At 39.9% G+C, this 13,556-nt stretch overlaps 1 protein-coding gene across 3 annotated transcripts in view; it reads right to left on the bottom strand.

Annotated features, from left to right (window-relative positions):
- FBN2 (fibrillin 2) overlaps window positions 1-13,556 on the bottom strand; it is a 118,070-nt gene that overhangs the window by 39,052 nt on the left and 65,462 nt on the right. For all 3 annotated transcript variants that reach the window (XM_042033625.1, XM_042033624.1, XM_042033623.1), the window contains 11 exons: window positions 13,020-13,157; window positions 11,691-11,741; window positions 11,400-11,525; window positions 10,213-10,440; window positions 7,127-7,252; window positions 5,181-5,309; window positions 3,902-4,027; window positions 3,098-3,223; window positions 1,942-2,064; window positions 1,696-1,821; window positions 977-1,102 (listed from right to left, as the gene is read on the bottom strand). In XM_042033625.1, coding sequence (XP_041889559.1) covers window positions 977-1,102; window positions 1,696-1,821; window positions 1,942-2,064; window positions 3,098-3,223; window positions 3,902-4,027; window positions 5,181-5,309; window positions 7,127-7,252; window positions 10,213-10,440; window positions 11,400-11,525; window positions 11,691-11,741; window positions 13,020-13,157 — 1,425 coding nt within the window. The remainder of the gene's footprint in view (window positions 1-976; window positions 1,103-1,695; window positions 1,822-1,941; window positions 2,065-3,097; window positions 3,224-3,901; window positions 4,028-5,180; window positions 5,310-7,126; window positions 7,253-10,212; window positions 10,441-11,399; window positions 11,526-11,690; window positions 11,742-13,019; window positions 13,158-13,556) is intronic.

Below are 13,556 nucleotides of genomic sequence, written 5' to 3' on the forward strand. Positions count from 1 at the left end.
AACAGACTATCAGTATTTACATCTGAATATTAAAAATTCTGTTCCTTTCACATATTTCCACTGTGAAGGTTTGCAGTCCTTTAAAAAACTAATGTTTAAAAGCACAGAATAATTCAAGCAAGTTATTTTGTATTCTGTATTACTAAAAAGGAGTGAAAACTGCATTTTATTTTTGCTCTTTGTTTGTAAACATGACAGTCTGCTTTCCTGCAAGTGGTTTTCAGCTTGCAATTAACTATATTTTTCCAGAAATACGAAATATGCTGATCTTTTTATGTCTAAAACTGGGATGAGGTCTTTGGGTGCACAGGCACCTTCTAGTTATGAAAAAAATTGTATGTGCAGGGTTATAGTAGTTATAGAACAAATTCCTAAACACCAAATTGTAGGAGAAATTCTGTCAATGTTCCCACAAGACTAATTCTGGATGAGGCTGGATTCTTGAGAGCAGTGAACCCACCTTGCAGAAGACAAAGTACTGCTTAACTATCACAGGAACTTGTAGAGTGACTATGAGTGACTACAGATCTTTAAAAATTGTTGGCACAGGTTGTTCACTTTTTTTGTTTACTTTTTTTCCCTCTTGTTCTTTCCTTAGACCTCATGGTCATTTCCTGCAGCTTGAGTCGAGAGGTGAGTTCATCCTCCAGGTACATATGACAAATGAGCACTGATAAAATACTTCCAACACAACTGCAGCCCTGCCTCCCCAAGCCACGTTCTGTAACACGGGTGTTCACACAACCTGTACTGATAAAACCTTTAAAATCAGTTATGTAAGGGGCCTTCAGAATTGCTACTGGTGAAGGAACAGTCCATTTAAAAGTCTGGCATGCGCTAGCATATGTGAAACACTCATATATATATATAAATATATACAGATACCAATCTCTCTCTTGTGTGTGAACACTTGTGTATTTTTTTTACCTGGAAGCCAACCAATATATGTGACACACTCACTGGAAATCTGCTTTACCTGTGCACCCTGTGGTTCCTTTCTTGACTGAATACCCGACTTGACAGTGACAAATGAAGGAGCCCTTGGTGTTTTCGCACTCCCCAAACATGCAGATGTTGGAATTCAAATCACATTCATTCACATCTGTAGGTGAATATGAATTAATTATTAGTTGGACATTATTGTCATTTTGGAACACTTTATTTCAGGTGAAAATATCTACTACATGAGGCATTTATTTTTCTTAATCATAATATATTTCAGCTGTTCCACTCTGCAAATTCCCTAAAACAAGTAAGGATAAATGCAGTCCAAATACCACTATTTTGTGTTAAAACAAATATTAGTTGTTTTCACATTTTTTTGAATGCTATTTAAGGGACTATGAAGTAAATTTTTTCTTGCAAGAATCACTTAAAATAATTTCCTTAAAACATATTTTTGATCATAACAATTTTCCTCCAAAGAACAATTTTTGAAGTGCCCCTTTCTGGACCCCTCAACTAATCCTTTCTCAATACATGTGCTCCATTATAGTAAAATCACCCCGAATATTTTTTTAACTGTGTGATCTGGTTCATTTTTAAGGACTTACCAACAAGGCATACAGGTTATTTCTTCTTATAACGTACATAATTTCAATACCCACTTTCAAGGACTCAGCAGAAAGAACATCTTCAAACACAAGCTGCCTGATTTTTAGACTTGCACCAAGTTTGTTGCACATGGCTACTCACCAACACAAGTCTTCATGTCTATAGAAACCATAAATCCATCGTAACAGAGACAGCGATATTCCCCTGGGATATTCGTACACTGCCCACCATCACAGATATCTGGATTGTTTTCACATTCATCAATATCTGAGGGGGAAAAAAACCCCAAACAGATAATTCTGTCACTCTGGCACAGATGAGCTAGCACACCACATTGATTCTGGCTGAAAGATAGGATGCTGGAGCTTTTAAGGTATAAAAACCTACCTGCACATGTCCTGACATCTGGCATCAGAGCATAGCCATCACTGCAGCTGCACTCATAGCTGCCTTCTGAGTTAGTGCAGTGGGTGTCACAGCCTCCATTCATTATCATACACTCATCAATATCTGGGGAAGCAATACTGGTAGCAGTAAGTCTACTTTTATAAGAAATAAACCATATTCTCTTTACATTTTACATGAAACAGTTTATGAGTGGTTCCATTTTGAATTTTTATTCTCATTCTACTGTCTCTGATTCACATTTTGTTCATTTTTCCCTCTTTCAACTGCTTGTTCCTCTGTGGGAGCAAGTGGCTATGTTAAATGTCGATTTGCTTCCTGTGTGTTGCTAGGGGTGTGGAAAAAAGCACAAAAAAAACAGAAAGGGAAAGGGAAGGGAAAGGGAAGGGAAGGGAAGGGGAAGGGAAGGGGAAGGGAAAGGGAAGGGAAAGGGAAGGGAAAGGGAAGGGAAAGGGAAGGGAAAGGGAAGGGAAAGGGAAGGGAAAGGGAAGGGAAAGGGACGGGAAAGGGAAGGGAAAGGGAAGGGAAAGGGAAGGGAAAGGGAAGGGAAAGGGAAGGGAAAGGGAAGGGAAAGGGAAGGGAAAGGGAAGGGAAAGGGAAGGGAAAGGGAAAGGAACCTTGAGAAACTTCAAGTTTGAAATGTAGAACAAATTAATATTTTTTTTATAAAGAGCCGTAACAAGCAAATAAAAAACCCTCTCAGTACTGCTGTTCTCCTTTGCAATGGGTTGATATGCTGGCAACTACATAATTCAGTATTATTATAGTGAAGGATTTAAGAGATGCATATGATAAGGAGAAAAAGTGAAAGAGAAACCATCAGTGCATGGGGCTTTTCTTGCTTGATCAAGAAATCTAGCAGTATTTTCTGGTTGTTAGCTCAAGCCTCTGGTTTTAATGGAGTAGTACAGTAAGAATAATTCCTCACAAAGTGTTCTGCAGAGTTCAGTATAGCAACCATCTTTTTACACCTTCTTTGTATTTCTGAGTCCACAATAGTTCATGATAGCCCTCATAGCAGATGAGAAGACAGCCCTGACTATTTTCAAAAGGAAGGTATGAAATTAAATAAAAACAAGGACAGACAGAACAATGGAGCTGAAGCACAAAGTCACACGTGCAGGTGCACAACACTTGCCTGTGCATCCTTGCCTGTCAGGAGTGGGCTGGTACCCAGAGTCACAGAAGCACTGGTATGTCCCAACCATGTTCACACACTTGCCGTTTCTGCAGAGACTGTCACTCAGCGAGCACTCATTTACATCTGGGGAAGAATCATTCATATCAGTTGCAAGTCAGAATATTTAACAGTTCTGACAGCTCAAATTCCAAGGAGAGTGAGAGGTAATACTGCAAGTTGGTGGCTTTCAGGTTCGTTCAATTTCTTTCTTGCTCTTGGCATGTTCCAGTTCAAGGAATGGAGTTCTGCACAGCACATTTAAACCACTGTCCAAAGATTGATCTTCCCTGATTCACATCTCTGAGCATTAGTTACAGCCTCTGCTGTGGGCATTAATTACCAAGTCTGCTATTTTCCATCAAGAAAATAAGCCAAAGAGATAATATGCTTCTTTTTTGGCCTTTTTTTTTTTTTTTTTTTTTTTTCTTTTTTTTTCATAATTTTGGTGAATTATGTGCTAAAAGGAGAGATGCATTTCATCGAGGGACAACACTTTTTTGTGACTGATTAAAGCTGCTCCCATGAGTGGTACAGTCCTTTGAGTTGCTAAATAACCCCTAAGAGGCCTACTAAAGCATTCTTCTTTGGAATCAACAGCATTACTGAGGATTTTACAGGATTTCAGATTTTGATTTGAAAATACTCATGTAAAGGAGGAACATTTATTTGTTTAAGAGATTCCTGGGACCCACCCTTGCCAGGGACTGGACGTTTTCACAGCAGAAATAACCATTCTCCAAGCTGAAGATTATTGAAACTCACCTAAGCATTCCTCCTGTGATGGTGACAGCTCATGCCCCAGGGGACAGTCACACCGAAAACTCCCCTCAGTGTTCACACAGGTGCCACCTCTGCACAGCAGAGGGTTGCGTTCACACTCATCTATATCTGCAAAGAAACCATGATGTGCAAGTATAAAATCATTACTAAGAGGCAACGAAGAAAAAAGCAATTCCCAGCATCTACAAGTGACGAAACAAAAGGATTGTTTCATGGTGTTGCTCCTTTCCTCATGCTGCACAACAGGGAAAACAAAAAGCTGTAAATTATTATTAACTCTAAAGATGGATATTTTTCCTCTCAAGAAAACCAGAAATTCATTATTTATAATTAGGTATTCAGTGAGACACAAGACACAAGCAAAGGCAGCAACTGTTTGGATGTTGCCCTTTATGAAAATGTATGATTGTTTTCTGTTTTTTTTAATGATTCTTAATGCAACCAGACACCTGTTTATGTATGCACTGAAATTGTTCTCTATGGATGCAGTTACGGGGATGTTTGTGTGTCAATTTTTACCTGAATGGCTCCTCAGTTTGGCAATCCCTGTGTATGCCATGGTGTGGGTGTAAAACACTCTTGTCACAGCTTATAAAGGCAAACTGAACATTTGACTCACAAACCTGATAAAACCAGCTAACACTGCTGGTGAGGATGGAGAGAAATGTGCCCAAAAGATGTTCAAGGTGGAGGATGCACTTACACTTTTGGACTCCCAGGAAAGTCTAGAAGTATCACAATTTGCAGGAAAACAAGCAAAGGTGACAGGAGTCTAAGTCAATATTTTTTAAGGTGACCAGTAACTTTTGGTGTCTCCAGATCTATTCTTACAACTTTAAATAGGTTAAAGAGATGTAATTTTTTTCCAGAAAATGCTGTGAGAATTTCTTGAGTCCTAGAAGAATCAATGAAAAGGGAATGACACTGCTTTTGAAACTTCAGATTTCTATTCCTAGCTTTACCATATATTTGGGTACCCCATCAGCAGTTTTTAAATGAATTGTGTGAAGAGTTGCTGCTATTCTAAAACAACTGTACAGAATAAGCGTCTCTTAAGGGTATAAGTAATTAGCATAAAGAACAAGCAAGGCTACAGACTTAATTCAGTTATCTGTCCTATAAACTGCATGTCTGACTCGTGCTCATGAAGTCACAATAATGACACATCTGAAGTGTCAGTGTGGCAGAGTTTGTACAGTTCAGAGAACAGCCAGGCTTTGCACAGCAAATGGAGTCTCCAGGGCACCCTGGCAACACTTACCCATGCAGTTCTTCATCATCATAAATCCACTTTCGTAGCCAGCAAAGCACTCACACTCAAAGCTGCCAGGAGTGTTGACACAAGCACCACTTCCACACAAGTCTGGGGAGATCCTGCACTCATCAATGTCTGTTTCATAGCAGTGGAGAGGTAGAAAAATCAAACTGGGTTTAAGGTTATCCTGCTTTTCACAGAAATGAACACTTGGCTACTATAAATTAAGTCTACAGAAATCATATACAGTATGCAAATCAAAGACAAAAACAAATTACTTATAGAAAAATCTGATTATGTGAAACAGTCCATGAAAGATTCGTAAGGTTGTGTCTTCAGAGCTCTCAGGTCCCAATAAACCGTGCAACAAGTCTGCCTCTATTAAGTGTAATTTAAGGTTAGATTCTTAAGGAAATAATTAAGTGTAAGAAATTACAAGATGTCATTGACACAGAGGTATCAACTGACTCCACGACTACAGTGCCATTGATTATCATTTGATTATTATGAAGATACTTATCCAGTCATAGCATTATAAGCTTACATACACCCTTTCCATTAGGAATTAGTTCCTATAAAAACCAAATTTACAGTTCATTGGTTGTCTTGTTAGTTAAGTTTGAATGAAACTTACTGTGGAAAACTATAGCAAAAAAGACAGAGGAGCTCTTTTTAAATCACACTGGTAGTGAGTCAGAAATCTAAAGAGGAATTTTAATGTGGATATGATCCAGTGAAACAGGTCAGTGCTGCAGGAGAGGACTTTGTGTCACTGCCCATGGACAGGTTTCTGCTGGATGATGACAGTTCAGTCCTCACAGATGTGTGGAGGTGCCAGACCCACGTGGCAGATCAGGGGCATTACTGAGCATCTGGGCTCCTACAGGTGTTATAAACACTTTTTCACTAATTTAAAACAAGCAAAAAAGTCATCTACTTAAAAAAAACCTGTTTCTCTACGGCTGCTCAGTGGAATAATTTCATCACCATGGAACAAAAGAAAAAAAAAGCTTTTCCAGGGAGTTTTCTGACCTATTCTTGTTAGCTTAGAAATAAAATTTGTTAAATGCATTTTCCATCAATGCAATCACTATAAAAACATGGAAATCACCAGCTAGGGCAACATTAGCATCCAGACCAACCTCAGTGAACATGCCTTACCACCCACACTTCATAGTTATTACGCAGACACACTCACGGACGCCTGTATGTTGTAACAAAACCTCCTTCATTTTCAGCACAGAGCCACCCACAATGCAGGCATCCAAATTCTCACAGCCAAAGAACTGCCAAGCTTATCTTCAGATTTTCCAGACAGTAAAGAACAAAATCCTAAACTTCTAAATTAAAAGCACGTGTCTGTATCTTCTTGAGTTAATGTTGCACTGGTCTCAGAATTGCAGAGGTGCCTTTATGTGTCCTCAGCCATCAAATCTTAAAGAAAATTAACTTGCAGTCTCTAAGTCATTTGGTAATACAATGACCAAGAGAGTAAGGAATGTAAATTAAGATAATCTCTGTGTTAGAACATTAAACTTGGCTTCGCTCATGATCCTTATTGATTTTTCAGGTTGTACTGATATAGCATGACCTGAGCATCTCAGACACCAATTATAAAAAGAGAAAAGTGTTGCATGTATTAAATAAGCAGTTTCTGAAAGGGAAACTTGAGACAATTGGCCATTCTGTCCAAAGATTAATGAAGGAAATGAATGGCATTAAGTTTCCAGATCACCAAGCTACGCCACAAGAGCAGGTCCCTTTAAAAGGCCCCAGGGATGTGGCGGAGTCCCCATCACCGGATGTTTCCAAGATGGACAGGGTGCTAGATAATCTCATCTGGGCTCCCTTTCCTCACAACTGGTTGAAAGAGCTGGTCTTTTCAGGTTCCTTTCAACCAGGACTATTCCATGATTCTCGGGAAAGCTGTGGAAAATGCAAGACTTACTCACCTGTACAGTTTCTTTCCTCCATATCTAAAGTGAACCCACTGTTACATCTGCATTTGAAACTTCCAATTGTGTTTCTACATTTACCATTCATGCACATGCCAGGGAACACTTTGCATTCATTGATATCTATTAATAAAAACAAAGAAAAGAACATTCTTAAGCACAAGGATATATGGAATTAAGGGGAGTTTCCTGTTTGTTTTTACCAATTTTACTGAGCATAAAAGGCAGGGTTTGGGTTAGAAGGGGCATCCCTGGGGATTTGATTGGAAGGGAGATGTTTCCCTGCCTTTTGGACTATTTGTGCTTTCTTTGCTTCACAATACCCAAACCAGTCACTAAAAGTTTATGTTTATCGGCAGTCAAAGAAATTCAGTGATATTCTCTGAGCTGAAATTCTGGCACTTGTATTGCTCGCTTTGTGATAAAATCAATTTTCCTGGTATTCCTGAGCCAGCTTGTAAAACATGCAACTATTACCTGGTTGATTTGGTTTGATTTTTAAATTGAGACTGCCAGAGTTGTAGCTGGAGCTCAGTTTTCAAAATGTTATTTTTCCTTCTGTAGAATATCAAGTGAAATGTTTCACCTCTCCTCAATGCTGGCTGACATAAACTGTTAAGGGATTGTCTTAGGTTACAATGTAAGATGTAATCAAAAGGATGTCTTCTATCCCCATCTGTTAAAACCAGGTGGGTCAGTGTTCTTTATCTCTTCCGTGACACATCCCTGATAACTCCCTGTGGAGATATTTTTATGTTAATGGGCCACCAAGCCTCACTGCATGACTCATAAAGTGACATCATCCCATTGTGAGATGCTCCGCCCCGGGGGAGGAACCAAGCATTCCTGCCAGGATATAATCTGAGATTCTAAACACCACAGTCAGCCTTACCTACTGGATTCCCAGAGGACAAGAGCTACATAACCACCACTGGACCTTCAGAGGAGGACCAGACCTTTCTACAGGATCACCGCTTTGACAGAACCATTTCTATCAATTCAAAGAGGACCGCAGCCACCATTTAATCGGACTGCTACCACCACCCTGCCCAGCAGGGTGTCAGGTCATATCCTGACTCTGTCTAAGCCAGTGTTTCTGTATTATTGCCTTGTTATATATATATTAGTAAAGAACTCTTATTCCTATTTCCCATATATTTGCCCAAAGCCCCTTAATTTCAAAATTATAACAATTCAGAGGGAAGAGGGTAACATTTTCCATTCCGAGGGAGACTCCTGCCTTCCTTAACAGACACCTATCTTCAAACTAAGACAAGGATCTTGCACAGGACAAAGCTGAATGAATTTTTCCTACACTCTGTGATATAATTTGCTGAAGAAATGTCCTTAACTGAGAAACATCTTCGATGAAATAAACATCAATCTCCTATGTTTTCCTGCAAATGGAACACAACAGTGGTCCAAATATGAAGGCAGAAACAGGAAGCCAAACCTCAGAAAATCTCAGCCTAGACAATATTTATAAAATAATTATTAATTAACTTTTTTAACTAAACAAATGTTGATAAAATTATAATTATAATTGTTGTTGTTATTTTCCTTATTTGTTTAGTAAAGCACCAATGAAATTCAAGAGCTTTGCCTGAGATTAACAACTCCTGAAAATTAGAGTTAATAAATTGGTGAACTTATGGTGAAGCAGAGCTCCAATCTGTTATAGTTTTCTCAAGCAACTCAAAGTATTTCAAGACAAATGTTTCAGAATGCATTCTCAAAAAAAAAAAAAAAAAAAACCACATTTCTGCATCACCTCTGCTTCTGCACACAGAAATCTAGTTTTTCTTCTCAGATTTTAGCCATCTAAAGTAACTTGGGTCTTTTGTCTTAACATTTTCCAGCCTATTCTGTTTTGGTTTTGCTTTACAGGAGGTGAAGCCAGCAAAAACTGGACAAAATGCTTTTATCTACTCCTTTATCACTGCAGATCCCTGTTGTCACTGCCCTCATAATCATAACGCAACAGACACCCTCTCCTTTTCATCACTTACTGATTCTTCAAACCAGAGAAAGAACCCATCCTTCTTCAATCTCTCAGAGAGCCCTAGTCAAATTTTAGTAATAGTTTATGTTTATGTCTAAAATCCTTGACTTCACAGATCTTCATCCGACCCTCTCTGCAAAGCACAGCGTTAAAAAAGGTGCACATTTTCTGTTATTGCTGTAATTCAGAGCTCCTCTCCCGTCAGGAATTTCCTTTTTCTCCTTACGCCACTCAGACTTTGCACCTTTTCCTCTCAAGCTCCCACGAAAAGCAGAGAATTCCCCCACCTGTAACATCAGCTCTTCCAGGCAAATACCTTTACCACATTTCTCAAGCACCCAACAAACAGTCCCAAATCCTGGAATTTCCTCAGGATACTCTCTTGGATGCACCTGTAATTGACACTTTACCGTGCCATAAAGTCAGTATCTCCTGATTGGAGAGAATTTGCTGAAAGTCCTTGCAAGGAGTTTGAGAGATAAAGTCTCCTTTAGTTTCAATGCTTCCAGATAGTTGTTTATTAAGTCTTATCAGAGGAACTGAGCCACTAGCGTGACCCAGGTACAGCACAGAAGGAAGAAAAGTAGGAGTGAGGCCAATTATCAAGATTTACACAGCCTTTTAAAGATATTTTAGCCAATAGTTACTAAAAACGTACATTATTTTCCACTTTCTTACCAATTATTCAGAAACATGACTAGGAACTGAGGAATTTTCTATCCAGTCAATCGAAACTACTTTTACTGCAGAACATGGAGTAGTAGAAGAAGGAGAAGAAGGTTTAGAGAACAACAACAATCCTCTATTTTGATATTTTTTACTCTTATCTATTTACTATAAAGAGAAGCCTAAAACCTCTAAATTTTTCACCCTGTGACAACCTTACATAGTAGTCTATCACCTAATTCACACTACTGTATTTTCTAGTTCTTGTCTGACTGTTGGTAATTTTTTCCAAGGTTTGAAGCTAAAACAGTGTTGTTCAGGGGGGTAAGAACCCTTAAAAACAGGCAGAGAAATATTCTCGGCACTCTGGGTTCCTACACTTAATTAATTCTCAGACACAAGAACGAACGCTCACCTTTGTAGAATGGCCTGCCAGTCAGAACATCCCCCCTCTTGGAGAAGCCAGGGCCCCTGGGGCACAGAGCCTGGTGCTCCTTGGTGCCGGCCATGGGGCAGCGCTCGCAGTCGGAGCCCCAGGCAGCCCCCACGGCGCAGCAGCAGGAATCCATCCAGAACCTGCCGGGCACGGGCTGCACGCACTCGTCCTCATCCCACTTCAGGTAGCACTGCTCCATGCGAATATCTGCACGTTTCAGAGCAAAAACCAGGCATTTATCCCTCTTCTCAGCTGTTTCTCAGGCACAAGCACACATAATGCTTAGCTTCTGCTCAAGACTCTGCATTTCTGTAGTGTTCAGCCATGTGAAGTTGCTAACACTGCACTATACTTAAATTTCTGGATCTTTCTTGTACCACAAAAAAGTAGAAGAATTTCCTTCATTGTCCCCCAACATCAAGATATACCCTTACCCCCTCATGCAGGTTTCTATGTGTTTTAGGTTTCTATGTATATTTGACAGGACAGACACACGTATTTCTTTACTGTACCAGATACTCTCACTTATAAAATGACCCTTTTGTGGCTCTTGTGGTAAAAAAATAAATTCCTCCCTATATTTATGTTACTAAATTAATAGTACAGTGAATACAGATTAAAAATAAAAAAACCTGATTGTTGTTACGCTTACTTTAAACCCAGTTAGAAGGAGAAAACAGTAGGGTTTCCAGAAAAGTTAATTATTATGCTTATTATACTCAAGGGTCCATCCTATTTGCAGCAAAGGAGGTCGACCAAAAGACAGATCAACCAAGTGTGCAAGCAAAATGTTGTACTTGTGTACCCAAATGCCAGGAAAAGAACCACACACAGGCCTGTGCACTGAAAAAATGACCAATTTGCACCAGCATATTTGTGCTCACCATCCATCACCCAGGACACTGCTGTTCCTGAACAGGAGTCAGAGCAGGGACAGCACTTTAGCACAGCCTAGTGACTGCACTGAGGGCAAAACAAGCCTCAAAACAAATGCATTCCTCGAAGGAATTATTAGCTCTTCTCTAAACTGGCACAGATATCTTAGCAGGCGTATTATTTGGGATAACTCAGAAATAAACCACGCTTTCTTTCAAGCCCCTGGAAGAACGATTTTGGAGAGATGTTGGACAGAGCTGAACAGGAGGGAAAGTGGGGTATGCTCTTACCTAAACACACTCGCCCCGTCCCGTCCAGGGTCAGCCCCTCGGGGCACTCGCAGTGAAAGGAGCCTCTGCTGTTGATGCACCGCCCATTGGGACAAACCCCCGGGAAAACCTCACACTCATTTATGTCTGTGGGGACACAAAGAGTTCGGTTACCTGCTGACCCCACCAGGAGAGCTGCAGCTTTATGGAGAACTTAAGTGACAGGAAAGAAACAACACAGTAAATCTCCTTTTTTCACATTTTCAAAGGGGGGGAGGGGGGGAAGTCTTGAGTAAGAAGCAAAAACTTCACCTTCACAGGTAACACCCTTCACTCTGGCAAATCCTCTAGAGCAAGCTGTGTCTGGAATCAAGCCAGAAAGAAATTGTTACTGCTTTAGAGTGACAGGAAGGTAGCAGCAGAAGATTTAAAAATAAATGTATCTTCAGAATTCCCTAATAATTTGACTGTGTAAGGCAGGGAGTATTCTAGCCTCAAACAGGAGAAGTATTGACTCATATATGCAACTTAAACTAAGTGATAGTTGACAAAATTAACTCCTACACCATTACTTTCTCATGTGCTTTCCTTAGTGAAATGATCAGCATCTCATCAGATCAGTCTCTGCAGTCACATGTAGCTAAAAGGTAAAATTCCTTCCAGAGGCCTGAAGATTTACAACTGTAGTAACATCAATTATCAGCTTTTTTCCCCCACCAAAGCTGAATAATGGATCTGAGCAATGAGATTACTTTATGATAGGCATGTAAAATGTAGCAATCATAGAGTGATTTGAGAGCTTGCTGAAATTTAACTAGTTACAGAATGGGAAATTCAGGGCCCAAATGCACCCAATCTGAGCTAATTATCTGTCCAGATTGATTAGGTTTTGAGCAGTTTTACCAGTTTAACCTGACCATGCTGCTTCCTGAAGTCCAAAGGAATATCTTCGCTGCACTGCACAGCTAAGAGCTCTGCTGGATGCTGCTTGCACTCTGCTTGTTAGTGGGGATACACATGCCCACAGTAGCAATCAAGAATAAGAGGATAAAACATCCTGACACCAGTTCAGCTGCTAGTGGCATTATTCAAACCTTAAGGGCATCAGTATTTTTGCCATAAACTAGAGTACAGTTAGCATTCCTGCTTCCAGCTTCCAGAACTAGCCCTGCAATCTCATAGTAGTACTATTCTGCAATCCATAGTGGTACATAAGCTTTGTGTTTGAAAAGAGCTGGGGAAAAAGTGTTAACAGCCCACAGCATAAAAGGTCCTCCAGAATCTTACCAGATATTTCACTTTACTGTTTTAGTCCTTTATCTCTCTATGCCAGTCAATACACAGTCCTTGTGGAGATGAAACATATTGTAACCATTAAGAGGTTTATTCACCTGTTATTTCCTGGTATGCTTCAAAGTTATTAGAATGGTCTCTGATGGTGGAGATTGCAAGTCATGCTAAATAAGACAAGTTATTTTCATAGGGGTTTTTTGGGGGGAGTGGTTTCCATGATTTTTGTTTGTTTTGTTTTGGTTGGTTGCTTTTTTTGTTTAGTTTTTTATTTTTACATACAGAGACTACAAGAATCTACTAGTGGTACTTCTTCCCTTCTCCCAAAAAATGCAGGGTATTGGAGCCTACCCAATTCACACCGTTCACATGGGCTGCCCCAAGCTGCTCCTAAGGTAGCACAGCATTCAGATTTCAGTGTGGCACCATTGATGTTGACTTCACAGTGGCTGTCTCGGATATTAAGCCAACAAGTCCCCTTCAGGCTGTCTGCAAGAGAACAGAAAACAAAAACAATACACAGTTGTCACAGCCAAAAGAGCTGGCATGCTACGTCCATGACACCAGCAGGCAGAGTACCAAGGGAGCACAAGCTGTCTTTTAAAACAAGTAAGAATAATTTTGTACGCATTTTAGCTTAGAACCGGTGTAAAGGGATAGCACTATCACTAAAAGTGAACAACAAAGCACACTGCTTGAAGCATTTTACAATCCAGGTCCCACAGCTGGCAGAGGTCTTCCAGACACTTGAGTGGATTTATTTGTTTAATTCATCTAGTGATTGATCCATCTAAAATACACAAGTTACAACAAGAGCAGAGATCCCAACCTGGGACTGCCTTTCCCAGGTGACTGCCTGAACCCTTTCTGAAATGCAGGTGCTCTTGT

The sequence above is a fragment of the Corvus kubaryi genome, unplaced genomic scaffold, assembly GCF_017639235.1.
Source record: "Corvus kubaryi isolate FWS band 111438036 unplaced genomic scaffold, C.kubaryi_AGA036_p1.0 37357, whole genome shotgun sequence".
Lineage (NCBI taxonomy): Eukaryota > Metazoa > Chordata > Aves > Passeriformes > Corvidae > Corvus > Corvus kubaryi.